Consider the following 9618-nt stretch of genomic DNA (forward strand, 5'->3'; position numbering starts at 1 on the left):
AACCTTTATTCTGCTGCCAGAGGGTTTCCTGATCAGGACATGTGTAGCATGATAATCTGTTCTCATTGGACTTTGCAGCACTGCCAAACTCTCCCCATGCCTCTTTTGGTCGCTGACTGCCACTGTGTGGTCATAAATATTTAACACAATTCTGCTGCAGTCGGGTTTAAACTCTTTCACTTCACAAGCCTCAAGCAATTTGACTCCTGCATCCCACTCATCAAACAGTAATGGTAATATTATATACTGCAGGGACGACTTCGAGATAAATGGAAAGAGTTTAAAGTAAGTCTCACATTGTTCCTTCCAGAAACGAAAGAACAGGTTGCTCCATGTACCTGAGAAACACTAATCTTCTCTCACTCGCAAAAAAAAATGCAATCTACCTCAGTGAAACAATTCTGTTCTACCAACACGCCAGCCTCCATCATCCATCATCATTAAAGAAGAGAGAAAAATGAACACTCTTCGATAAAAGCAGCTACTGGCAAAGTACCGCTTTGTATCTCTGAGGCCATTTTGTTGTTTGATGGTGTATTTTGACGTGTTTCCACGTCGCTCCGTGACACGATGGCTGACATGGCGTCAAGTTTTGACATTTAAAGTGGGGCTAAAATTATGTTTTTTATCTTTTTAAAACATCAACAGCATATGTCAGATTGCTTCTTTCTACATTTCAGAAGTCATACAGTAAAGATATGGCAAACATACATTTGTGGCCTCAAAAGACCAGAATGCAATGCAGTCACAATACATAAAGATTGACGCAACCCAATGTTTTACAAAATAGTTGTATATCTTTATTTAAAGGTCTAATTGATAACAATTTTGTAGACAAATTTCCTTTTAAAATAATACATCCACAGAGCTTTTAGAAAAGTGATGAATAAAAGTATGGCTTTTCCTGAAAAAAAAAAAAAAAGATTGTGAATCGATCATTTAAAATTTTTTTGGCGGGTCCAAAATGAATGCTTTGTTTATCTTTGTGGACGATCTCTGACATTTGGTTCCCACTTCTAACGAGGCTTGTGAGCCAATAGTAAAACGATGTTGGTATCAAGTGGTATCTCTGTGTCGTCAGTTAGTGTGGTAAAAACGGATAAATGACTGAGAATGATGGTAAGCGCCTGGCAACCACCTGTTGTGAAGTAAATGCAACGGAACGGGGGAGGGAGAATGTGACATCTAGCGGCTGAATGTTATCAATGTTATTGATAGCACCTTTAATGCTCACAATGCCAACTCACTTTCATTCTCAGGCAGTTACAGAGAGGAATTCTGGGAAACTTAAAGGAGCAGTGTGTAACTTTTAGGGGGATCTATTGGCAGAAAAAAAGTATGTTTTCTTTAGTGTATAGTCACTTGAAAAACAGAAATTGTGTTGTCGTTACTTTAGAATGAACAGTTTATATCTACATACGGACGCCAAATCCTACACACTGCACCTTTAAAGCACATAATGCAGTTTTCGGAACAGTAAGTAAACTGTACTGTTAATTAGAATGCTTAGACACACCAAATTGAAAATATCTAACAGTGTAAGGTTAATTGACAATTGATTTTTACTTTAATGGTACATGTTATGGGTGGGTGACACGGGCAGCACGCCGCGGTGGTAGGGCAGCCCGTAGACAGGGCTCATCCCTCCGTGGTGGAGGCTCTCCACCTTGCCAAACTGGCGCAGATGGAAGAGCAAGGTGAGCTTTCGAGTCATGGTCCTGAGCGCCAGGAAAGAGGCCAGGATCTCGGAGAGCAGGAAGAGGAGGTAGAGGGAGTGGACGGCTCTCTCCAGAGGCAGGATGATAATTCCTTCATCGGTCAGGAAGAACAGCAGCACTGGCAGCTGGAACATGAAGGACAGGATCCAGAAGGCTGCCAGCTCTGGCACCTGATGACAGGGAGGGAGAAGTTTGGGTTGGTGGATGGAGGCGATGCAAAGATAGAGCATCAAGTGCTTCGCTTGTATCCACATGAAAGCACAAACATACCTGCACACACATAAACTCAATAGACAGTTGTAGCCAAGAGCTGATTGTTGACATACGCATGCAGAATACTTAAGCAGCCACTTCCTCCCCTGTGTTATTCAGGAGACGAGTCCATAAAAAGAGCTCTGAGTTGTGGTTCAAAGGGGATGTTGGTCTGAATTACCTTTTCTTTCAGGTTGCCAATGTAGCCCAGATAAAGCCGGACCACTTCAATGATTGTGAGGAGGATCATCCCGGTTATGAGCAGAGCCTGGTAGTACCCGGGAAGATAATAGAACTGGAAATAAAGCAGGAAGGTATGAACACATCTCTTTTACTTGCAGTTCACAGGACTATTTAGTGGACAAACATACCTAAAAACACATATTAAGTATATGCAATTATAATATATTTCTTTTTTTTCTGATAGCATAAGTTTGGCTTTACAGAAAGATGAGATAATCCCATTGAAAAGTGGCACAGTCTTCTGTATTCCTGGTTTGATCTGAGGGGGTTGCCACAGGGTCTTTTTACCACTAGAAGGCGCCAAAGTCACCAGTTTTCCAATTTAAAAACTCAAGTTGATTAAATTTAACACAACTTCTGCTTCTTCAAAATACATTAAAGTATCCCCACTAAATATTATCTTTCATATGCTGTCCTTGAGTATAATTTTTCTTCTTTTGATCTGACTAAATTTGTCCATATGACACTAATTAATGGGCTACCTATAAATCCTTGTGACCTAATTTTTACAATTCCTAGTAATAAGTCAGTGTGTGTGAACCCAGAACAGACTAGACTAAAAGGAAACATCTTTTTTCTATCATTTATTTCAAAATAAATTATTATTATTTGGACCAAGAGAATCAAACTGAGAACAACTAAAAGCATGGAGAATCAAATTTTTTTTTATTTTAGCATTTTGTGAGTTTAGTGAGTTGATCGGAGGACTCCCATTTTAAAGGGATTTATCTAAGGTTTGTGTTATGGCAGGCCTATCGCTTCCCTATCACCATACTAACCTTTACTTCCAACATGAAAACGGCAGAAAACCACCAACAGGGAAAATAAAACATGTTGAAGTAGAGAAGCATCTGTAGGGGAAGGTGAGAAACCAGCTCGTTGATCACTGCAACACAAATAACAGCAGGGTTTAAACAACCATATTCAATACATCCATGATTCATTATTAATGTGTTCTTTGCACAATACTCCTCCTAGCAGACAGGACTACAATTTTCCACAATTTAGATTTCAGGGGTGTGCTTTGCAGACACCATCAAAATAATAGATATACAGATGGTAAACAAAATAATGTACACCACTCATGAAAAAAGGACTCAACCTCTGATGTAACTTAACCACAATTACCAGCACTGCAAAGGTCGTTTATAGCAAGCAGAAAGCAGCCAGTAAGCAGCATTTGTCAGCTATAGATGAGGTCAGGAAATCCAAACTCCAACTTTTAAAGTGACATAAAACCAGTAACAAATCTTCAAAAAGCCCAAAATATACAAAAATAATTGCATGGAGCATCATTAAATAAAAAGTATAATGAATATGTCAAGAGAAACAGTATCAAAAATGACATATGACCAGGGGGGAGCCAGACGTTGTAAACATTCGGGGCTCAGTCCAGACCTAGGGGGGTCTGGGAGGCATCCTTCACCAATAGAGATTGTTTTCCCATTTTTGGCAACTATTTGCACTACATTTTTCAAGCCATTTGATAACAGATTGCCTAAAAATGTAGTTGTTTTTTAGTAAAAACAAGATAGTTGCCAAGGAAAATAATCATCCTGAGCCTACATCCTATTTTGAATGTAATTGTTCTCCAACTGTCTTCATCAATCTGAAACCATGTAAAGGATGACTCATTTTCACTCCTGCCACCTAAAAAGAGGCAAAGTTGTTGCTATTTTTAAGTTACGTAAAGGACTGCAAATACTAGAAGGTATTTGAAAGACTGTCAGCACACTACCACATGGAGAAGATTTAGGGATGTGCACAGTATAAACTTGGAAAAGGGACAAATAAAATGAAAAAATAAGTCCAACTAAATAATGAAATGAAAAAAAAAAAATCTTAACCAAACCAAGGAAATATATTGAAACCTATTTTTGTTATAATATGCTGAAGTAGAATGACAAATCGGCTACATTTTAATCAAAATACCACAACTATACTACATATACTAGCTGTAAAACAGTCTGTGGGAGCAGTAACCAACCAGAGGCGTCCTCCTGCTCCCTGGTAAAGTCGCTGTCCGCTGTCCTGTTGTTGGTGAACACAGAGCCTCCCATATAGGCCAGACCCATCTGCAGGTTCTCGGGAACAGGTGAGTAAAACACAGGCATTGTGGGTAGAGCCGGTGACCATGACCAAGGCCAAGGAATCAGGAAGTCAGGAGGCGTAACGGTCCAAAAACGGTGCTTGTGTTCCAGCGTCTATGCCAATCCTGGTTGTCTTAAGTCACACAAGTACACAAATGCATGAAGGCCCAGATACAAATGGACACACACAGACAGACGCATGCTGGCAGACTCCACCGCTAATCAGATTATAGGGAGGGAGGCGGGCTGAGGATTAGGCTGAGACAGCAGCATGGCAGTTTGTTAGGAAGTAAGTGACCGTTTATGATGCACAGTACATTTGTTTATCTAATTAAGGAATTTCACATTTATTTCAGATTTACAGAAATACAATAGGGACCAAAATAAAAACCAGAACAATGCATCTTCTTTACAGAAAAAGAAGGAAATCATCCTTACTTTTTCCACAAAAAGTGTTCTCCCATGCAGATACAACTCATTCAAATGTCTGTTGTCAGTGTGTGCACATACTCTGTGCTATGCTTTAAGGGGAGCCCCTCAGGTTAATAGGATAAAAATCACCATGAAACTTCCCCAGTTGATGACTTATATTAAGACAATTATTTTTTGTATTACAAATTTCCTGAAATGTTTAAATATGCAATAGATACATTATCTTATTGAATATATGCTATAATTTGCATACATTTCCAGAACAAAAATCTGAACATTGAATAAAGCCAGGTTCAAAGTTCTTCTTTCATTTTGTTGATGTATTAGAGAATAAGGTTTTTCCATAAATCAGAAAATACTGTCAACAGCCATAAAAAAATAATTTTCGCCATGTTTATAGGAATAAAATGTTTTATAAATCAGGCTATGAATGATATATGAACAATCTAATCTAGAAACCTTCAGAATATAGATAGGAATGACACTGGAAAGTTTGGTGTATGTAAGTGGAGATTTCTGTCTCAGAGTCTGAGAAAAAACAGCCTTTAAATACATGAATTGTAAAATTACATACAGAAATGACCACTAACAGTTAAATTGTTTATCAGCCTATTTTATCTATACTTTGGGATTTATCCTATAATTATCATTACTATCAATGTGTACTTTATTTTTCATTATTTATTTTATTTTTTATTTTTTTATCTTTCATTTTTTATCTTTAATTTTTAATATAACTATGTTTCTTATTCTATATCTTTTTTCAACGGCAACGGGTTAGGGTTGAGTGGGAAGGGGCTTTGGGGGGAAAATACCAATATAGAGGGACAATCATGTACATTTGTGCTCTATGTGTATGTTTATGTACACCTGATGTTACTCCCAATAAATTATTAGGTGAAAAAAATGACATACAAGAAAAAAACTAATACATATCACCATAAAACTTCTAAGTTGATTAATACTATAATATTTTGTGATAAAAGTTTTCAGAAATGTTGTGTTTACATAGGCCAATGAGGCATTATCTAATGCTAACTTTATAGAAGAAATCTACTGACACAAATAAACAAAGTGTAGTAAAATAAACACTTAAATGTCTATTATAGTTGTTTTCTTTCTACTAATCTGAAAGAAGACATGTTATGGCAGCAAAATAGCCCAAAATCTCAAAATTGACCAATGAAAAAGCTATGTTTTTGCCTGTAATGTCTTGCTTGATATGTATCATTCCAGGTGACTATAGCCTACATTAAATAGAGACATCAGGCACATTAAATGCATCAATCCACTCAGTCACTTATTGTGGTGTTTCACAGCATTTTTTATTCATAAACATAGTGACACTGCAGCAATGACTAACTCTCTGCACGCCACAGCCAGCCAGCGAGTCCTCAGAGTGGTGCCTGGCTTATCGTTTTGGCCTTGGGGCCCCACTCGTCATTAATGTGGCCGGGGTGCAGCGGCAGAGTTCGGCCACGAGGTGTCGTCACAGCTCGTCCCTGGGGGGGCGCAGGGGGAAGTGCTGGAACTCCTCTGGCACCTCTTCCCCTTTCTGGGTCCTCTTGTAGAAGCCGAGTGAGTCCAACAGGCTGCTGATCTCGTCTGCCTTCATTTTCTTCACGGGAACGGTCTGACGTGTCGGGAAGGAAACACACACACACACACACACACACACACACACATTTGGACACATGGTTTAAGTCTTAAAAGCTGCAGTAGATGTATGCAGAAAGTGTGTGTGTGTGTGTGTGTGTGTGTGCAAACATACAGTGCTCTGATTCACGTTGTTTTATTCTATGACACATTAATTTGCCTCACCGAAATTGGATTTTTATTAAAACAAGTTCAGTCTGCGGATATAGAGGTCCCGCCTGCCCATTTGTTTTCATTTATTTTGTTCAATAACTTAGTCTCTGAAATAAATCTTCATATAAAGTCAAATTACAGCCTCAAAGGGCGCCCACATTATGAAACAATAAATGAAAACAAGAAACATTAGTCCCTGAGTGTGACAAAATAAAAACTCCTACATGAGCTTTATGAGGGAAAAAACAAAAAGTGAAAACCTTGAGAAAGCAGTAAAGTGTGTGAGCAGCAGCACAGCAGTGGCTCTTTGTGCATGCAGAATAGGCTAAATTAATTCATTAGTATTGGTTTCAGTGGAGAGTTTTATTGTCTCATGCTGGCCTGAACGCAGATTCATGGGCTTTTTCTACACTGACGAAAAGTAAAAGTCAGTGGGAAACATTTAATAGTTGTAATTTGAGGGGATAAAAAATGTTCAAATTCATATCAGCATTCATACCAGCTATCCTGTTTCAGTACAAAAATATTGCTCAGCTGTCAGAAGCTCTAATTTATATACTTTCTTACTCTCCCTCTTTCTTGCCATCTGTTATTTTTTGTAACTCTGTCTCGCTCTTTCAAAACACACCCGGTCTGTGTGACTTGGTATCTGACAGATCTGAGATCAGATGCAGCGGTCTTCAAGCTGAATCCGTCTCGACATCCTGGAGCTCCCTAGATAAGCCCCATCACAAGGTGGATGTGTAAAAAGCTCCCCTGAACTCACATCTCACCTTTACAACCTCGTCCTTTTCGTTATAGAATATCAGACGGGGATTCTTCTCCTCCGATGAATCGTATTCCAAGTTGTGGCTGCACAGGAAAGAGCGGATCAAGGCAGACAACAGGTAGGCAGTGTGTGGTTGGGAATAAAGCATCTGTTTTTGCTATTTCTAGGCTCACTCAACATGATTTCGACTTTGGAAGAGCTTTGAGTTTTGGAAAGCTGGCACTGGACTTGGCATCTTGCTATAAACATGGTTTCGTTGATGAAAGAGGTCATGAGAAAATCTGTCGTATTTTTTTTTTTTTTTTTAAAAAGGTCAGGTCTTAATGACAAACAGCCTGAGGAACAGAAGAACACAAGGATACTATAAAGCGAAGCGCTCCATAAGAAAATGATGGAGCTCCGGCATTTTCTTTATGCCTCATCCGACCACACTGGGAGCCTGCAGGGACGACAACAAACAGTTGTTAAAACAGCATGACTGATAGCATTGTGCACGCTTCGTTCTGTTTGTCATCAGAAGAAAGATGCCAAAAACAGGTTTGGTATCTCAGCAGAACTGACATGACAACACATGGCCATGGAGGGATTACTGAACGGGCCTATAAGGGACAGGCCCAGGGGCCCAAAGTGTGAGGGCCTCGATGGCCTTCACCTACAAAATGTCACTCAATGAGACAAATACCAACCAGGAAGACACTCAAAATGAGCACAAAGAAAAATAAAGACTACAAAGATACACAAAATGACCACAAAGAGATGCAAAACAACTACAAAAAGAGGTAAAACAACCACAGACAAAAAATAACTTCAAAAAGACCAAACAATTACGTAGAGAGACAATACAAGTACAGAGACACAAAATGACAACAAAGAGACACAAAATGACCACAAAGAGACACAAAACAACTATGAAGAGACACAAATGACTACAAAAAGACACACAATGTCTACAAAGAGACATTAAAACAACTACAAAGAGACACAAAACAACTACAAACTGACACAAAATGACCACAAAGAGATACAAAACCACGGAGAGATGTGTAATGACTAACAAGAGACACAAGACAACAACCAAAAGAGGCTAAACAACTACAAAGTCTGTGTCTTGTTCTGATGTAAGAGAGGTGGTGGGGCCTTTTGCATGTCTGTGCCCAGGGGCCCATTGTCTCATAATCCCCCCAGTATACACATGGTTTATCCCTCATCTTACTCATGTACATATACTCCCTTTGCTCATCTACGTACTGTGTCCCCCCGTCTTCTTGTGTATATTTAATGTCAGACTTTCTTGTCTCTGCACCGAAATCACAAATCCCTGAACATTTTAAGGACATGGTAAGACATCAAGATGAAATTTAAAAGATTTCTATGTGTACTCACCATCAGTTTACCTCTGGCTATATCAAGCTTTTCTTCGACCGCTGTGTCGTTGTTAGTGTCTGATGCCCGAACAGCGAGGGCAAGAGTGAGCACCAAGAAGGCCCACATTCTTTTTTTTTTATGACAAATTATTTTCCTTGAGTGCTTTTGCCTAAGTTATTACCAACAATATGTAACCCTTTAATCCATTTGGATAGTTTCTCAGGGTTGGACAAGACCATGACACATTCCTGCAGGGGAGCAGTGCCCTCCTGTGTTTGATTGTTCTCACTGTTTCTTCTTGTTTTTCTATCACAACTTCTTTATAATCTGAGAAGTAGGTCAGTGGTTAGCCATGTTGTTATTTTGGCCGTAGTCTTAGTTATTGGGCTGTTTTTGATTTTCCAAAGGCCAAGCAGAGGCCCCTGGCTTTATAGTTTATAGTTTGGTCCGCATCAGATGTCATCGGGGTCAAAAGAAACCACAGGACATCTGTGCTCTTATCACTTTTTCCCATACAGTTAACTTACAGGTGGTTGATGGCCACTAAGAGTCAGCCACGCTCTCATAGCTGCTGAACAGCTCATTTTATCTAAACTGGTTTGGTACAGGTGTCTTTAAACGAAACTCATTTGACTTGTGTATTAAAAAGAAAAAAGTATTTTGAATCCAATTTAAACTCGTAGATTTGTTATTGACTGGTGGAGACGACAACATCCCAAATAATGTCACAGGGTGAAATGAAAATGTCACTTCATGTAACATACATATTTTAGGGAAATTCGAGTGTAGCAGCAAAGTAACTCAAACTGCCACTCATATGGAAGTCTAATGAAACAAATTTGAACATTGTGTTTTTTAGTATATTAAGTTAAGTATATTTTAACTTACGGAAATTATACCTTTCTTTTCTTTTCGAGAGTTAGATGAGAAGATTTATAGC

At 38.9% G+C, this 9618-nt stretch overlaps 2 protein-coding genes across 2 annotated transcripts; both read right to left on the minus strand.

Moving 5' to 3' along the window:
* Positions 1-777: 777 nt before the first annotated feature.
* Positions 778-4496, minus strand: zgc:112294 (transmembrane protein 17A). The gene is made up of 4 exons (XM_037778102.1): positions 4201-4496; positions 2993-3099; positions 2152-2265; positions 778-1888 (listed from the first exon to the last, which is right to left on the minus strand). The coding sequence occupies exons 1-4, from the start codon at positions 4325-4327 to the stop codon at positions 1568-1570; spliced, it is 669 nt and encodes a 222-aa protein (XP_037634030.1). The 5' UTR covers positions 4328-4496; the 3' UTR covers positions 778-1567.
* A 1545-nt stretch (positions 4497-6041) lies between these two features.
* Positions 6042-9287, minus strand: selenoe (selenoprotein e). The gene is made up of 4 exons (XM_037778104.1): positions 8697-9287; positions 7676-7752; positions 7318-7396; positions 6042-6368 (listed from the first exon to the last, which is right to left on the minus strand). The coding sequence occupies exons 1-4, from the start codon at positions 8802-8804 to the stop codon at positions 6225-6227; spliced, it is 408 nt and encodes a 135-aa protein (XP_037634032.1). The 5' UTR covers positions 8805-9287; the 3' UTR covers positions 6042-6224.
* Positions 9288-9618: the final 331 nt, after the last annotated feature.

Source organism: Sebastes umbrosus, chromosome 8 (genome assembly GCF_015220745.1).
Source record: "Sebastes umbrosus isolate fSebUmb1 chromosome 8, fSebUmb1.pri, whole genome shotgun sequence".
Taxonomy (NCBI): domain Eukaryota; kingdom Metazoa; phylum Chordata; class Actinopteri; order Perciformes; family Sebastidae; genus Sebastes; species Sebastes umbrosus.